General features: G+C 45.0%; 1 protein-coding gene across 1 annotated transcript in view; it reads left to right on the forward strand.

Moving 5' to 3' along the window:
• RNF31 (ring finger protein 31) overlaps window positions 1–15,957 on the forward strand; it is a 43,076-nt gene extending 27,119 nt beyond the window's left edge. Inside the window, exons 14-21 of the mRNA XM_058823205.1 lie at window positions 181–279; window positions 2,102–2,191; window positions 3,866–3,980; window positions 7,561–7,679; window positions 10,459–10,572; window positions 11,657–11,714; window positions 12,616–12,712; window positions 15,668–15,957. Of these exons, the coding sequence (XP_058679188.1) occupies window positions 181–279; window positions 2,102–2,191; window positions 3,866–3,980; window positions 7,561–7,679; window positions 10,459–10,572; window positions 11,657–11,714; window positions 12,616–12,712; window positions 15,668–15,908 (933 nt within the window). The 3' untranslated portion in view covers window positions 15,909–15,957. The remainder of the gene's footprint in view (window positions 1–180; window positions 280–2,101; window positions 2,192–3,865; window positions 3,981–7,560; window positions 7,680–10,458; window positions 10,573–11,656; window positions 11,715–12,615; window positions 12,713–15,667) is intronic.
• The last annotated feature ends 2,575 nt before the right edge of the window (window positions 15,958–18,532 follow it).

Genomic DNA, 18,532 nt, shown 5'->3' on the forward strand with positions numbered 1-18,532 from the left:
TTGTACTGGTTTGTACTGGGATTGGGATGAACTGGGAGCGGATTTGGGGCTTTAAAATGGTGAAAAATGGGCAAAAAACGGGCAAAAAATGGGATTTTTTCGGGGTTTTTTCTGCTTTTACTGGTCCGTACTGGTTTATACTGGTTTATACTGGTTTGTACTGGTTTGTACTGGGAGCAGCTGCGGCGCTGCCTGGACCCCGACACCTTCGGCCTCGTGACCCGGAAGCTGACGGAGCTGGAGCTGCAGAGGGACCCCCAGTTCCTGTGGTGCCCCCATGTACTGGTTTATACTGGTTTATACTGGTTTATACTGGTTTATACTGGTTTATACTGGTTTATACTGGTTTATACTGGTTTATACTGGTTTGGGGGCTGGGGTCACTGGTTGGGACTGGGGAGGAACTGGGAGGGGATTTGGGGTTACTGGGATGAACTGGGAGGGGTTTTTTGCCTTACTGGTTTATACTGGTTTATACTGGTTTATACTGGTTTATACTGGTTTATACTGGTTTATACTGGTTTGGCGTTTTGCCCTTACTGGTTTATACTGGTTTGGTGCCGGGGTTTACTGGGATGGACTGGGAGTGGGTTTTGCCTTACTGGTTTGTACTGGGAGGAACTGGGAGGGGTTGATTTGACCTTACTGGTTTGTACTGGTTTATACTGGGATGAACTGGGAGGGGTCTTGGGGTTACTGGTTTGTACTGGTTTATACTGGGGTTACTGGTTTATACTGGGATAGAATGGTCTATAATGGTTTGTACTGGTTTATACTGGTTTATACTGGGATATACTGGTCTAGACTGTTCCAGACTGGTTTATACTGGTTTATACTGGTTTATACTGGGATATACTGGTTTATACTGGTTTATACTGGTTTATACTGGTTTGGTGTTTTGCCCTTACTGGTTTATACTGGTTTGGTGCCGGGGTTTACTGGGATGAACTGGGAGTGGGTTTTGCCTTACTGGTTTATACTGGGATGAACTGGGAGGGGGCTTGGGGTTACTGGTTTGTACTGGTTTGTACTGGGGTATACTGGGATATACTGGTCCAGACTGGTTTATACTGGTTTATACTGGTGTATACTGGTTTATACTGGTTTGTACTGGTTTATACTGGGATATACTGGTCCGTACTGGTTTATACTGGTGTATACTGGTTTATACTGGGATATACTTGTCCAGACTGGTTTATACTGGTCTGTAATGGTTTGTACTGGTTTATACTGGTTTATACTGGTGTATACTGGTTTATACTGGGATATACGGTCCATACTGGTCTATACTGGTTTATAGTGGTTTGTACTGGTTTATACTGGTTTATACAGGGATATACTGGTTTATACTGGTCCATACTGGTTTGTACTGGTCTATAATGGTCCGTACTGGTGCATACTGTTTTATACTGGTGTATAATGGTTTGTACTGGTTTATACTGGGATATACTGGTTTATACTGGTCCGTACTGGTCCATACTGGTGTGTACTGGTCTATACTGGTTTGTACTGGCTTATACTGGTCCATACTGGTTTCTATTGGTGTATACTGGTTTATACTGGGATATACTGGTTTGTAGTGGTTTATACTGGTCCAGACTGGTTTATACTGGTCTATAATGGTCTGTACTGGTTTATTCTGGTTTATACTGGTCCGTACTGGTTTATACTGGTCCATACTGGTTTATACTGATGTATAATGGTCTGTACTGGTTTGTACTGGTTTATACTGGATTATACTGGTCCATACTGGTGTGACCCGGGCGCCTCCCAGTACAAACCAGTAACTCCCAGTACAAACCAGTAACCCCCAGTATAAACCAGTAACTCCCAGTTTGCTCCCAGTACAAACCAGTAACTCCCAGTTTGCTCCCAGTACAAACCAGTAACTCCCAGTAATTCCCAGTACAAACCAGTAACTCCCAGTACAAACCAGTAACCCCCAGTGTGCTCCCAGTACAAACCAGTAACCCCCAGTTTGCTCCCAGTACAAACCAGTAACCCCCAGTTTGCTCCCAGTACAAACCAGTAACTCCCAGTACAAACCAGTAACCCCCAGTTTGCTCCCAGTACAAACCAGTAACTCCCAGTTTGCTCCCAGTGCTCCTTCGGGTTCATCTTCGAGGCCGAGCGGGGCCCGGCCCGGTGTCCCCAGTGCCGCCAGTGCTGCTGCCCCCGCTGCCAGCTCCCGGTACTGGTTTATACTGGTTTATACTGGTTTGTACTGGTTTGGGGTCGGGGGTTACTGGTTTGTACTGGGAATGAACTGGGAGGGGGTTTGGGCTTACTGGGAGGGGGTTAAGGGGTTAAAAATGGGGGGAAATGGGGGAAAATGGGGTTTTTCTATACTGGTTTGTACTGGTTTGGGGTTTGGGGTTACTGGTTTGTACTGGTTTGGGGTCGGGGGTTACTGGTTTGTACTGGTTTGGGGTCGGGGGTTACTGGTTTGTACTGGGAGGGAGTTTGGGGTTACTGGGAGGGGGTTAAGGGGTTAAAAATGGGGGGAAATGGGGGAAAATGGGGATTTTTCTATACTGGTTTGTACTGGTTTGTACTGGTTTGGGGTTTGGGGTTACTGGTTTGTACTGGTTTGGGGTCGGGGGTCACTGGTTTGTACTGGGAGGGAACTGGGATCAAACTGGGAGGGGGTTAAGGGGTTAAAAATGGGGGGAAATGGGGGAAAATGGGGATTTTTCTATACTGGTTTGTACTGGTTTGTACTGGTTTGGGGTTTGGGGTCACTGGTTTGTACTGGGAATGAACTGGGAGGGGCTTTGGGAGTGGTGGGAGGGGCTCAAAGGGTGGTGGGAGGGGCTTAAACGGTAATGGGAGTGGCTTAGTTTCCATATATGGGCACAGAGCAGTGGGAGGGGCTTAAGGGAGGTGGGAGTGGCTTAAAGGGAGTGGGAGGGGCTTAAGGGTGGTGGGAGGGGTTTAATGACCCTATATGGAAATGGGTGAAGGGTGGGAGGGGCTTAATGTTGTGGGAGGAGCTTAAGGGTGGTGGGAGGGGTTTAATGACCATATATGGGCAATGAATAGTGGTGGGAGGGGTTTGAGGGTGGTGGGAGGAGCTTAAAGGTGGTGGGAGGGGCTTAGTGACCATATATGGGCATTGAATAGTGGTGGGAGGGGTTTGAGGGTGGTGGGAGGGGCTTAAGGGTGGTGGGAGGGGTTTAACAACCATATATGGAAATGGGTGAGGGGTGGGAGGGGCTTAAACGGTGGTGGGAGGGGCTTAAACGGTGGTGGGAGGAGCTTAAAGGTGGTGGGAGGAGCTTAGTGACCATATATGGGCTTTGAGGAGTAGTGGGAGGGGTTTGAGGGAGGTGGGAGGAGCTTAAGGGTAGTGGGAGGGGTTTGATGACCATATATGGGCATTGAGGCATGGTGGGAGGGGCTTAAAAGGTGGTGGGAGGGGCTTAAAGGGTGGTGGGAAGGGTTTGATGACCATATATGGGCATTGGGGAGTGGTGGGAGGGGCCTAAAGGGTGGTGGGAGGGGCTTAAAGGGTGGTGGGAGGGGCTTGATGACCATATATGGACCTTGAGGAGTGGTGGGAGGGGCTTAAATGGTGGTGGGAGGGGTTTGAGAATAGTGGGAGGGGCTTAAAGGTGGTGGGAGGGGTTTGATGACCATATATGGGCATTAAAGAACAGTGGGAGGGGCTTAATGGTGGTGGGAGGAGCTTAATTGCCATATAAGGGCGTAAGTGACATTTCTGTGAAATTTTTGGGGGGATTTTGGGGCCATTTCTGGGGATTTCGGGGTCGAATTTTTGGGGGATTTTTTTTAAATGTTCGCGGGGCATTTTGGGCTGATTTGGGGCCGTTTTTGGGCGCGGTTTTAACCCTTTTTTCCCCAGTGGGATCCCCGTCACGCCTCGCTGTCCTGCGCCGACTTCGGGGCCTGGCTGCGCTCCAGGGACCCCCCGGGACCCCCCCAGGGCCTCGGGGCCTTCCTGGGTGACACCGGCATCGGTGAGGAAAATAAAAATTAGGGGAAAAAAATATAAATTTGGGAAAAAATTGGGATTTTTGGGGCGAAAAAATGGGATTTTTGGGCGAAAAAATGGTGTCTTTAGGAGGAAAAATGGGGATTTTTTGAGGGATTCTTGGCACAAATTTTGGGGATTTTAGGTGAATTTTGGGTGAATTTTGGGGTCAATTTTGGGTGAATTTTTGGTGACTGTTGAGTGAATTTTCAGTGAATTTTCAGTGAATTTTTGGGTGAGTTTTGGGGTAATTTTTTGGTGACTTTTCAGTGATTTTTGGCTGAATTCTGAGTGAATTTTGGGGTAAATTTTAGTGATTTTTATTCAAATTTTGGGTGAGTTTTTGGTGTTGTTTTGGTAAATTTTTGGGTCAATGTTGTTGAATTTTGGGTGAAATTTGTGTGGATTTTTGGTGGTTTTTTGGGTGAATTTTGCATAAATTTTTGGGAAAATTTTGCTGAAGTTTTGGGTGGATTTTGAGTGATTTTTTGGGTGGATTTTTGGGTGAGTTTCTGGGTAAATTTTCATGAATTTTTGGGTGAATTTTGGGTGAATTTTACTTAAATTTTTGGGAAAATTCTGCTGAAATTTTGGTCGGATTTTAGGTGAATTTTTTGATAAATTTTGGGTAAATTCTGGGTGAATTTTTGGGTTAATTTCTGTGAATTTTTAGAGTAAGTTTTGGGTAAATTTGGGATGATTTTGTGGTGAAATTTTGGGTGATTTTTAGGGAACTTTGGGTGGATTTGAGGGTGAATTTTGGGCGAATTTTTGGGTAAATTTGGGATGATTTTGGGTGAATTTTTGGGTGATTTTTGGGTCAATGTGGGGCATTTTTGGGGTGAATTTTGCACCAATTTTGGGCAAATTTTTGGGTGTTTTTTAGGTGGTTGTTTAGGTAAATTTGGGTAAATTTTGGGGCATTATTGGGGTGAATTTTGGGTCAATTTCGTTGAATTTTGGGCAAAATTTGTGCAAATTTTGGGAGAATTTTTTGGTAAATTTTGGGTGAATTTTGCATAAGTTTTTGGGGAAATTTTGCTGGAATTTTGAGTGGATTTTTTGGTGAATTTTTGGGTGGATTTCTGGATAAATTTTCATGAATTTTTGGGCGGATTTTGGGCGAATTTCGGGTGAATTTTTGGGTAAATTTGGGACGATTTTGGGTGAATTTTTGGGTGATTTTTGGGTCAATGCGGGGCATTTTTGGGGTGAATTTTTGGCAAATTTTGGGCAAATTTTTGGATGGTTTTTTAGGTAAATTTGGGTAAATTTTGGGTAATTTTTCGTGAATTTTTGCCTGAGTTTTGGCCAACTTTGGGTGGATTTGAGAGTGAATTTTGGGTGAATTTTTGGGTGAATTTTTGGGTCAATGTGGGGCATTTTTGGGGTGAATTTTGCACCAATTTTGGATAAATTTGGGGCTCATTTTTAGGCGGTTTTTTAGGTAACTTTTGGTAAATTTTGGGGCATTTTTGGGGTGAGTTTTTGGATCAATTTCGTTGAATTTTGGGCAAAATTTGTGCAAATTTTGGGAGAATTATTTGGTAAATTTTGGGTGAATTTTGCATAAATTTTTGTGAAAATTTTGCTGGAATTTTGAGTGGATTTTTTGGTGAATTTTTGGGTGGATTTCTGGATAAATTTTCATGAATTTTTGGGCGGATTTTGGGCGAATTTCGGGTGAATTTTTGGGTAAATTTGGGACGATTTTTGGGTGAATTTTTGGTGATTTTTGGGTCAATGTGGGGCGTTTTTGGGGTGAATTTTGTGCAAATTTTGGGCAAATTTTGGGCGAATTTTGGGTGAATTTTTGGGGTTTTTTTTAGGTAAATTTGGGTAAGTTTTGGGTAATTTTTTGTGAATTTTTGCCTGAATTTTGGCCAACTTTGGGTGGATTTGAGGGTGAATTTTGGGTGAATTTTTGGGTGGTTTTTTTGGTAAATTTGGGGCGAATTTTTCGTTAATTTTTACCTGAGTTTTGGCCAACTTTGGGTGGATTTGAGGGTGAATTTTGGGTGAATTTTTGGGTTTTTTTTAGGTAAATTTGGGTAAACTTTGGGTAATTTTTCGTGAATTTTTGGCTGAGTTTTAGCGAACTTAGTGTGGATTTGAGGGTGAATTTTGGGCGAATTTTTGGGTAAATTTGGGATGATTTTTGGGTGAATTTTTGGTTGATTTTTGGGTCAATGTGTGGCGTTTTTGGGGTGAATTTTGGGGTGAATTTTTGGCAAATTTTGGGCAAATTTTGGGCAAATTTTTGGGTGTTTTTTTAGGTAAATTTGGGCAAATTTTGGGTAATTTTTCGTGAATTTTTGCCTGAGTTTTGGCCAACTTTGGGTGGATTTGAGGGTGAATTTTGGGCGAATTTTTGGGTAAATTTGGGATGATTTTTGGTTGAATTTTTGGTTGATTTTTGGGTCAATGCGGGGCATTTTTGGGGTGAATTTTGTGCAAATTTTGGGCAAATTTTGGGTGAATTTTGGGTGAATTTTTGGGGTTTTTTAGGTAAATTTGGTTAAATTTTGGGTAATTTTTTGTGAATTTTTGGCTGAGTTTTGGCCAACTTTGGGTGGATTTGAGGGTGAATTTTGGGTGAATTTTTGGGTGAATTTTTGGGTGATTTTTGGGTCAATGTGGGGCATTTTTGGGGTGAATTTTGCACCAATTTTGGATAAATTTGGGGCTCATTTTTAGGCGGTTTTTTAGGTAACTTTTGGTAAATTTTGGGGCATTTTTGGGGTGAGTTTTTGGATCAATTTTGTTGAATTTTAGGCAAAATTTGTGCAAATTTTGGGAGAATTATTTGGTAAATTTTGGGTGAATTTTGCATAAATTTTTGTGAAAATTTTGCTGGAATTTTGAGTGGATTTTTTGGTGAATTTTTGGGTGGATTTCTGGATAAATTTTCCTGAATTTTTGGGTGGATTTTGGGTCAATTTTGGGCGAATTTTTGGGTAAATTTGGGACGATTTTTGGGTGAATTTTTGGTTGATTTTTGGGTCAATGTGTGGCGTTTTTGGGGTGAATTTTGGGGTGAATTTTTGGCAAATTTTGGGCAAATTTTGGGTGAATTTTTGGGTGTTTTTTTTAGGTAAATTTGGGTAAATTTTGGGTAATTTTTTGTGAATTTTTGCCTGAATTTTGGCCAACTTTAGGTGGATTTGAGGGTGAATTTTGGGTGAATTTTTGGGTGGTTTTTTTGGTAAATTTGGGGCGAATTTTTCGTTAATTTTTACCTGAGTTTTGGCCAACTTTGGGTGGATTTGAGGGTGAATTTTGGGTGAATTTTTGGGTGTTTTTTTTGTAAATTTGGGTGAATTTTGGGTAATTTTTCGTGAATTTTTGCCTGAGTTTTGGCCAACTTTGGGTGGATTTGAGGGTGAATTTTGGGCGAATTTTTGAGTAAATTTCAGTGGATTTTTGGTTGATTTCTCATTGACTTTCTGCCCGATTTTCCTGCGAGTTTCGCCGATTTTGGCCAATGCGACCCCGAATTTTCCAAATTTTGGGTGGAATTTTGGCGGTTTCGTTGCATTTTGGGCGATTTTCCCCTTTTTTGGCAGCGTGTCCCCAGTGCGGGCAGCGCTTCGCCCTGGCGCGGGGCGGCTGTTTGCATTTCCAGTGCTCCCAGTGCCGGCACCAGTTCTGCTCCGGCTGCGGCGCCCCGTTCCACCCGCCCGGGGTGAGCCACAAACGGGGTTAAAAATGGGTTAAAAATGGGGGGAATTGGGAAATGGGGGCACTGGTTTGGACTGGGAGGGAGTGGGAAGGGGAAAATGGGGAAAAAATGGGGAAAAAATGGGGAAAAATGGGGGAGAAAGGGTTAAAAATGGGGGAAAATGGGGATTTGGGGTCACTGGTTTGTACTGGGAGGGACTGGAAGGAGGAAAATGGGGAAAAATGGGAAAAAAGGGGTAAAAATGGGAAAAATGGGGGAAAAATGGGGGAAAAATGGGGGAGAAAGGGTTAAAATGGGGGAAAATGGGAAAAAATGGGGGAAAATGGGGGAGAAAGGGTTAAAAATGGGGGGAATGGGGAGATGGGGGTACTGGTTTGTACTGGGAGGGACTGGGAGGGAGAAAATGGGGAAAAAATGGGGAAAAAATGGGGGGAAATGGGGGAGAAAGGGTTAAAAATGGGGGAAAATGGGGATTTGGGGTCACTGGTTTGTACTGGGAGGGACTGGGAAGGGGAAAATGGGGAAAAAATGGGGAAAAAATGGGGAAAAATGGGGGAGAAAGGGTTAAAAATGGAGGAAAAATGGGGGGAAAATGGGGGAAAATGGGAAAAAAAGGGTAAAAATGGGGGAGAAAGGGTTAAAAATGGGGGAAATTGGGAAATGGGGTCACTGGTTTGGACTGGTTTGGACTGGGAGGGGACTGGGAGGGGGAAATTGCGAAAAAATGGGGGAAAAATGGGGGGAAAATGGGGAAAAATGGGAAATAAAGGGGTAAAAAAGGGGTAAAAATGGGGTAAAAATGGGGGAAAATGCGAAAAAATGGGAGAAAATGGGGCAGAAAGGGTTAAAAATGGGGGGAAATGGGGGAAATGGGAAAAAGGGGTAAAAATGGGGAAAATTTGGGGGAGAAAGGGTTAAAATCGGGAAATTGGGAAATGGGGGTATTGGTTTGAACTGCGAGGGACTGGGAGGGACTGGGAGGGAGAAAATGGGGAAAAATGGGGAAAAAATGGGAAAAAATGGGTGAAAATGGGGAAAAAAAGAGGTAAAAATGGGGAAAAAATGGGTGAGAAAGGGGAAAAATGGGGGAAATGTGGGGGGAAATGGGAAATGGGGTCACTGGTTTGTACTGGGAGGGATTGGGAGGAGGAAAAATGGGGAAAAAAATGGGGAAAAATGGGGAAAATGGGGGAAAAATGGGGAAAAATGGGGAAAAAAATGGGGAAAAATGGGGAAAAAGGGTTAAAAATGGGGAAAATATGGGGGAGAAAGGGTTAAAAATGGGGGGAAATGGGGATTTGGGGTTACTGGTTTGTACTGGGAGGGACTGGGAGGGAGAAAATGGGGAAAAATGGGAAAAAAATGGAAAAAAAAATGGGGGAAAATGAGGAAAAAATGGGGAAAAAATAAGAAAAAAATGGGGGAAAAAATGGGGGAGAAAGGGTTAAAAAATGATTTTTTTTCCTGTCATTTTTCTGTCAATTTTGAGCCATTTTTATTTTAATTTTTTGTTATTTTCAAGTGACTTTTTGGGGTCAATTTTGGGCCATTTTTGTTTCAATTTTGGGTCATTTGAATGTGATTTTTATGCTCAATTTTAAGTCATTTTTATGTCGATTTTGGGTTATTTTAGGTCATTTTTATGTCATTTTTTGGTCATTTTTTGGATTGTTTTGGTCCATTTTTGGGTCAATTTTAATAAGATTTTTCGGAGCATTTTTGGGTCTTTTTTATGATAATTTGGGGTTATTTTAATTTCGATTTTTGGTTATTTTAAATTGACTTTTTAGGGTCAATTCTGGGTTATTTCAATGGAATTTTTAGGGTCAATTTTGGGTTATTTTTTGGTCCTTTAAATGTAAATTTTTCTGTCAATTTTGGGTCATTGTAAAGTAATTTTTTGTGTCAATTTTGGGCCATTTTTATTTTAATTTTTGGTTACTTTAAAGTGATTTTTGGGGTCAATTTTGGGTCATTTTAATGGGATTTTAGTGTCAATTTTGGGTCATTTTTAAGTAATTTTTTTGTCAATTTTGGACCATTTTTATTTCAATTTTGGGTCATTTTTATGTGATTTTTTTGGGTTAATTTTGGGCCACTTTAATTTCAATTTTAGATCAGTTTAAAGGAATTTTTTGAGTTAATTTTGGGTCATTTTAAAGTAAATTTTTCTGTCATTTTTGGGTCATTTTAATGTGATTTTTTGGGTAAATTTTTGGCCATTTTTGGGTCATTTATAGTAAATTTTTCTGTCATTTTTGGGTCGTTTTAATGTGATTTTTTGGGTCATTTTTGGGTCATTTTGAAGTAAATTTTTCTGTCATTTTGGGGTCGTTTTAATGTGATTTTTTGGGTAAATTTTGGGTCATTTTTGGGCCATTTTAAAGTAAATTTTTCTGTCATTTTTGGATCGTTTTAATGTGATTTTTTGGGTGAATTTTGGGTCATTTTTGGGTCATTTTAAAGTGAATTTTTCTGTGATTTTTGGGTTGTTTTAATGTAATTTTTTGGCGCTTTTGGGGCTCAAATTTGGGCGAATTTCAGCATTTTTTAACCCGGTTCAGAAACCGCTTCGCTGCCACTCAAGTAGAACATTAACCTCGCTCCGTTCTCATTTACATCTCATTTGCATCTCATTTGCATACAGCTCCCATCCCGTTTCTCGCCCTTTTCTCGGCCATTTCTCGCCCGATTTTCACCAAATTTTTTTTGTTCTTCCCCAAATTTTTTCCTCTTGCCCCTCCCCCACCCCCTGCCCCTCCCCCCCCCCCCCCATTTCCAGGCCTGCCCCTCCCCCCGCTGCCCCCTGGGGGGGTCCCTGCACGGGCACCACCCCCGCGATTGCCTCTTCTTCCTCAGGGACTGGGAGCCCGCCCGGCTCCAGAGGCTGCTCCAGGTACTGGTTCGGACCGGTTCGGACCGGTTTGGACTGGGAGGGGGGAAAATGGGGAAAAAATGGGGAAAAATGGTGAAAATTTGGTGAAAAACGGTGAAAAAAACGGCGAAAATCGGGTGAAAAACGGGGAAAATAGGGGAAATTTGGGGGGGAAATGGGGGTTTGGGGTTACTGGTTTGTACTGGGAGGGACTGGGAGGGGGAAATTGGGGAAAAAATGGGGAAAAATGGGGAAAATTGGGTGAAAAATGGTGAAAAAATGGGGAAAATAGGGTAAAAATGGGGGAAATGTGGGGAAGAAAGGGTTAAAAAGGGGGGAAATGGGGGAAATTGGATTTGGGGTTACTGGTTTGTACTGGGAGGGACTGGGAGGGGAAAATGGGGAAAAAATGGGGAAAATTGGTGAAAAATGGTGAAAAAATGGGGAAAAAGGGGTAAAAATGGGGGAAATGTGGGGAAGAAAGGGTTAAAAATGGGGAAAACGGGATTTGGGGTTACTGGTTTGGACTGGGAGGGACTGGGAGGGGAAAATGGGGAGAAATGGGGAAAAAATGGGATAAAATGGGGTAAAAATGGGGGAAAAAGGGAAAAATGGGGGAAAAATGGGGGAGAAAGGGTTAAAAATGGGGGAAATGTGGGTGAAAATGGGAAATGGGGTTACTGGTTTGTACTGGTTTGTACTGGTTTGGACTGGTTTTGGGTTTGGGGTTACTGGTTTGTACTGGGAGGAGGGAAAATGGGGAAAAACGGGAAAAAAAGGGTTAAAAATGGGGAAAATATGGGGGAGAAAGGGTTAAAAATGGGGGAAATGGGGGAAATTGGATTTGGGGTTACTGGTCTGTACTGGTCTGTACTGGTTTGTACTGGTTTATACTGGGATTGGGATGAACTGGGAGTGGATTTGGGGCTCCAAAACGGTGAAAAATGGCCCAAAAATGGGATTTTTTCGGGTTTTTTTCTGCTTTTACTGTTTTGTACTGTTTTGTACTGGTTTGTACTGGTTTATACTGGTTTGTACTGGTTTATACTGGTTTATACTGGTTTGTACTGGTTTATACTGGTTTCTCACTGGTTTCTCCCCCCAGTCGGGCGATGTCGCCTTCGAGACGGAGCCGCCGCCTGATGCCCCCCCCAACCCCACTGGTATGTACTGGTTTATACTGGTTTGGACTGGTTTATACTGGTTTGGACTGGTTTATACTGGTTTTAACTGGTTTATACTGGTTTGGACTGGGAGACCCCAAAATCCCCAATCTTCTCCCCAAAAATCCACAATTTTACCCCAAATTTCCCCCCAAAATTCCCATTTTTTAGCCCAAAATTCCCATTTTTTAGCCCAAAATTCCCATTCTTTACCCCCCCCAAAATTCCCAGTTTTTTCCCCCAAATTCCTAAAATTCCAATTTCCCCCAATTTTCCCATTTTCTCCTTAAAATTCCCATTTTTTCCCCGCAAAATCCCCGATTTTACCCCCAAATATTGCAATTTTTCATCCAAACTTACCTTTTTTACCCCCAAAAATCCCCATTGGTTCCCTAAAATTTGCTTTTTTTTTCCTTATTTTCCCCCAAAATTCCAATTTTTCCCCAAAAAATCCCAATTTTTTCCCCCCAAAATCCCAAGACTTTCCTCCTTTTTTTTCCCCCAAAAAATCTAATTAATTCCCCCCCCAAAAATATCCCATTTTTCTTCCTAAAATTTGCAGTTTTCCCCCCAAAATCCCCAAAATTTCACCCCAAAAACTTGAATTTTTTTCCCCAAACTCACTTTTCTCATTTTTCCCAAAATCCCCATTTTCACCCCCAAAAACCCCCATTTTTACCCCCAAAAAACTTCCAAATTTGACCCAAAAAAATTCCAATTTTCCCCCACAATTTCCCAATTTACCCCCACAAATCCCTTATTTTTCCCCTTTTCTTCCCAATTTTACCCCCAAAATTCACAATTTTAGCTCAAAAATTCCAATTTTTCCCCCGAAATTTCCCAATTTCCTCCCAATTTTTGTGATTTTTCCCGATTTTTCCCGTTTTTCCCCCATTTCCAGGCCGGTGCCCGGTGCAGGAGCTGAAGGATTTCGGGGCCGCCCTGAGGGACGAACCCTGCGGGAGGGACACGGAGCCGGGACACGCCGGCCTCTGCACGTCAGTTTGGGGAAAATTCCGGGGATTTTGGGCAATTTCGGGAAATTTCCCAAAATTTGGTGATTTTGGGGCTTTTTTTTCGGATTTTTTTTTGATTTTTTGGGTGATTTTTGGTCATTTTGGGGCCATTTCGGGGCGGGGCTCCCCCTGAGGGACGAACCCTGCGGGAGGGACACGGAGCCGGGACACGCCGGGCTCTGCACGTCAGTTTGGGGAAAATTCCGGGGATTTTGGGCAATTTCGGGAAATTTCCCAAAATTTGGTGATTTTGGGGCTTTTTTTTCGGATTTTTTTTGGATTTTTTGGGTGATTTTTGGTCATTTTGGCGCCATTTTGGGGCGGGGCTCCCCCTGAGGGACGAACCCTGCGGGAGGGACACGGAGCCGGGACACGCCGGGCTCTGCACGTCAGTTTGGGGAAAATTCCGGGGATTTTGGGCAATTTCGGGAAATTTCCCAAAATTTGGTGATTTTGGGGCTTTTTTGGGGCTTTTTTTGGGGTTTTTTGGTCATTTTGGGGCCATTTCGGGGCGGGGCTCCCCCTGAGGGACGAACCCTGCGGGAGGGACACGGAGCCGGGACACGCCGGGCTCTGCACGTCAGTTTGGGGAAAATTCCGGGGATTTTGGGCAATTTCAGGAAATTTCCCAAAATTTGGTGATTTTTGGGCTTTTTTGGGGCTTTTTTTGGGGTTTTTTGGTCATTTTGGCGCCATTTTGGGGCCATTTCGGGGCGGGGCTCCCCCTGAGGGACGAACCCTGCGGGAGGGACACGGAGCCGGGACACGCCGGGCTCTGCACGTCAGTTTGGGGAAAATTCCGGGGATTTTGGGCAATTTCGGGAAATTTCCCAAAATTTGGTGATTTTGGGGCTTTTTTGGGGCTTTTTTTGGGGTTTTTTAGTCATTTTGGCGCCATTTTGGGGCCATTTCGGGGCGGGGCTCCCCCTGAGGGACGAACCCTGCGGGAGGGACACGGAGCCGGGACACGCCGGGCTCTGCACGTCAGTTTGGGGAAAATTCCGGGGATTTTGGGCAATTTCGGGAAATTTCCCAAAATTTGGTGATTTTTGGGCTTTTTTGGGGCTTTTTTTGGGGTTTTTTGGTCATTTTGGCGCCATTTTGGGGCCATTTTGGGGCGGGGCTCCCCCTGAGGGACGAACCCTGCGGGAGGGACACGGAGCCGGGACACGCCGGGCTCTGCACGTCAGTTTGGGAAAAAATCCGGGGATTTTGGGCAATTTCGGGAAATTTCCCAAAATTTGGTGATTTTTGGGCTTTTTTGGGGCTTTTTTTGGGGTTTTTTTGGGTCATTTTTGATCAGTGGTCACTCTCTGGTCAGTGGTCACTCAGGGTCATTTTGGGGCAATTTTTAGGTCATTTTGGGGCATTTTTAGGGGATTTTTTTTATTTTTGGATCATTATGTGCTTGTGGTCACTCTCTGGTCAGTGGTCACTCGGTGGTCACTTTTGGGTCATTTTGGGCCGATTTTGGTTATTTTTTGGCATTTTTGGGGATATTTTCAGTCATTTTTGGGTCATTTTGGGCTTGTGGTCACTCAGTGGTCGCTCAGTGGTCAGTGGTCACTCAGTGGTCACTCAGTGGTCACTCAGTGGTCGCTCAGTGGTCACTCAGTGGTCACTTCGGGTCATTTTTTGGGTCCTTTTTAGGGGATTTTGGGCCTATTTTAGCACTCTGTGGTCACTGCCGCCATTTTGGCCACTCTATGGTCACTGTGGTCACTCAGTGGTCACTCAGTGGTCACTCAATGGCCACTCTATGGCCACTGTGGTCACTCAGTGGTCACTGTGGTCACTCAAGGTCACTTAGTGGTCACTCAATGGTCACTCAGTGGTCACTGTGGTCACTCAAGGTCACTCAGTGGTCACTTGGTGGTCACTGTGGTCACTTAGTGGTCACTGTGGTCACTCAATGGTCACTCGGTGGTCACTCGGTGGTCACTGTGGTCACTCAATGGTCACTCAGTGGTCACTTAGTGGTCATTCAATGGTCACTTAGTGGTCACTCAATGGTCACTCGGTGGTCACTGTGGTCACTCAATGGCCACTCTATGGTCACTGTGGTCACTCGGTGGTCACTGTGGTCACTCAGTGGTCACTTAGTGGTCACTCAATGGTCACTCGGTGGTCACTGTGGTCACTCAATGGCCACTCTATGGTCACTGTGGTCACTCGGTGGTCACTGTGGTCACTCAATGGTCACTTAGTGGTCACTCAATGGTCACTCGGTGGTCACTGTGGTCACTCAATGGCCACTCTATGGTCACTGTCATCACTCAGTGGTCACTCAATGGTCACTCAATGGTCACTCAATGGCCACTCTATGGTCACTCGTGGTCACTCTGTCCCCTCAGGACTCACTACACCGAGTCCCTGTTATCCTCCATTAACCCCGCCCCTCTCTATGGCCGGAACTACTCTATGGTCGCCGCCGCCATTTTGGCCACACTGTGACCCCTCAGGCCACTCTGTGGTCACTGCGGTCACTCGTGGTCACTCGGTGGTCACTCGTGGTCACTCGGTGGTCACTCGTGGTCACTCGTTTCCCCTCAGGACTCACTACACCGAGTACCTGGTGTCCCTCGTTAACCGCCACGGCCTGGATCCCGCCCCTCTCTATGGCCGGAACTACTCTATGGTCAACGCCGCCATTTTGGCCGCACTGTGACCCCTCAGGCCACTCTGTGGTCACTGCGGTCACTCGTGGTCACTCTGTGGTCACTCGTGGTCACTCGCGGTCACTCTGTCCCCTCAGGACTCACTACACCGAGTACCTGGTGTCCCTCGTTAACCGCCACGGCCTGGGCCCCGCCCCTCTCTATGGCCGGAACTACTCTATGGTCACCGCCGCCATTTTGGCCGCACTGTGACCCCTCAGGCCACTCTGTGGTCACTGCGGTCACTCGTGGTCACTCATGGTCACTCGTTTCCCCTCAGGACTCACTACACCGAGTACCTGGTGTCCCTCGTTAACCGCCACGGCCTGGATCCCGCCCCTCTCTACGACGGGGCCGAGCTCCGCGCCGCCGCCGAGCGCCACCTGCCGGCCGGGAGCAGCCGGCGCCTGCCCGGCGAGAGCGAGGCCCAGCACGAACTGCGCATGCGCCGCCTGCTGAGCGAGGAGGCGCCCGTGCGGCCACGCCCACAGGGGGCGGGGCTGAAGGCGATATGCAAATGAGGGTGACGTCACGGGGAAAAAATGACCAAATATGGGGAAAATGACCTTATATGGGAGAAGTCGAGGTTTGGGGAATTTTCGGGGCAGTTTTGGGGGGGTTTTGGGTCGATTTGGGGTAAATTTGGGGGATTTTGGCTTTTTTGGGGTCATTTTGGGGTAAATTGCTGTGGTTTAGGTTGTTTTGGGTTAAATTTTGGGGGTTTTGAGTTCATTTCAGGGCATTTTGTGGCGTTTTGGGTTGTTTTGGGGGAATTTTGGGGAATTTTGGGGCGTTTTTGATTAATTTTTGGGGTTTCATGGGGCATTTTTGGGGGCTTTTTTTTGGGGACAGTTTTGGGACATTTTTTTTTTTTGGGCATTTCTGGGGGCTTTTTTTTGGGGACAGTTTGGGACTTTTTTTTTTTTGGACAGTTTTGGAGCTTTTTGAGGCATTTTTGCGTAATTTTGAGGCGGTTTTTGGGTCATTTAGGATCGTTTTGGGTCACTTAAGGAGCTTTTAGGGGCATTTTCTGCGGCACTTTTTGGGTGTGTTTTTGGGTCAATTTGGGCGCATTTTAAAGGAATTTTGGGGGGTTTTTGGTATAATTTTGGGTCATTTATGAGTAGTTTGGGGCATTTTGGGATAATTTAGGTCATTATGGTGCAGTTTTGGGGTGTTTTGGGTCATTTTTGGGTATTTTGGGCAATTTTGGCATCATTTAAAGGCAAGTTGGAACCCTTATGCAAATGAGATTGCCATATATGGAGAAAATATACTTTTTTAGTAAAAATGACCATATTTGGTAAAAATGACCATATTTGGTAAAAAGGAAGGGGTGAGGATGAAGCAATTTATGCAAATGAAGGCTATAAATTAATTAATTCACGTCAATTAAGTGTGTTGTCATGAAAATAAAGTTTATCGTGTTGAGCCACGCCCACTTTTATGCAAATAAAGCTTGTAATGGTCACTGGAATGCAAGCCACGCCTTTTATGTTAATGAGGGGAAACAGCCCCTGGGACACCCAAAATGCCCCAAATTTGCCCCAAAATTCACCTGGGAGCACCAAAAATGCACAAATTCACCCCAAAATTCACTTGGGAGCATCAAAATCCCCTCAGAAACCCCCAAATCCCTCAAGTTCCACCAAAAATCCCTCTAAACCCCTCAGGAACCCCAAAATCCCTCAAATCCCCTCAAGAAAAACCAAAATCTCTCAAATTTCACCAAAAATCCCTCAAATCCTCCAAAAATATCCCAAATCTCCTCATAAGTTCCCACAAATCCCCTCAAAAATGCCAAAATTCCTTAAAATTTCACCCCAAAACCCTCAAGGAACCCCAAAATCCCTGAAATTCCACCAAAAATCTCTCAAAACTCTTCAGGAACCCCGAAATCCCCTCATAAAACCCTCATATCCCCCAAAATCCCTCAAATTCCACCAAAAATCCCTCAAATTCCACCAAAAATGCTTCAAAACTCCTCAGGAACCCGAAAAATACCCCACATCCGCTCATAAATCCCCTCAAAACCCCTCAAAAACCCCAAAATCCCTCAAATTTCCCCCCAAAACCCTCAAGGAACCCCAAAATCCATCAAATTCCGCCAAAAATGCCCCAAAACCCCTCAGGAACCCCAAATATATCCCAAATCCCCTCATGAATCCCCTCATAAACCCCCAAATCCCCCAAATTCACCCCAAAATCTCCTCAGGACTCCTCAAACCTCACCCGGGACCCCCAGAATCCCTCAAATTTCCCCCAAAATGCCCCAAATCTTCTCATAAATCTCTCAAATCCCCCCAAATTCTTTCGAATCTCCCCAAATCCCATCAAGGACCCCCAAAACGCCTCAGAGACCCCACAAAATCCCTTAAATCGCCCTCAAAATCACCTCAAATTCCCCCAAAATGGCTCAATTCCCTCCCAAAATCTCTCAAAACTCCTCAGGGAACCCCAAAACGGCTCATGTCTCCCCCACAATCCACCTGGGGTCCCAAAATACCTCAAATTCACCCCAAAATTCATCTGGGACCGCAAAAATCCCTCAGTGAGCCCCCGAAACCTCAGTCGGGACCCCCAAAATTCCTCAAATTCCCTTCAAATCCCTCAACTTCGTCACAAAATCCCCAAATTTTTCCCCAAATCCCTCCAATTCCCCCCCAAATCCCTCAAAACCGCTCAGGAACCCCCAAAATCTCTCAAATTCATTCGAAAATCCCTCAACCCTCCCCAAAATCCTTCAGGGGCCCCCCGAAAACCCACCCAGGACTCCCAAAGTCCCTCAGGGACCCCCTTAAACCTCCCACGGGACCCCCGAAATTCCTCAAATTCCCCCCAAAATCCCTCAAAATGCCTCAGAAACGTCCAAAATCCCTCAATACCCCTCAAAATCCTTCAAATTCACCTCAAACTCGCCCCAAAAATCCCTCGAATTCACCCCAAAATCCCCTCAGGAGCCCTCAAACCTCGCCCGGCTCCTCCCGGCCGCCATTTTTCCTCCCCCTCCTGCTTCTTCTTCCCTCACGGCCGCCGCGCGCTGATTGGCCCGGCGCCGTGAGGCACCCGGCATTCCCATTCGCTGAGAGTTTCCCGCCTTTTCTGTACCCCGCTCTGATTGGTCAAAATGTGTTGCCTGGGTGCG

Source organism: Ammospiza caudacuta, chromosome 39 (genome assembly GCF_027887145.1).
Source record: "Ammospiza caudacuta isolate bAmmCau1 chromosome 39, bAmmCau1.pri, whole genome shotgun sequence".
NCBI classification, from domain to species: Eukaryota; Metazoa; Chordata; class Aves; order Passeriformes; family Passerellidae; genus Ammospiza; species Ammospiza caudacuta.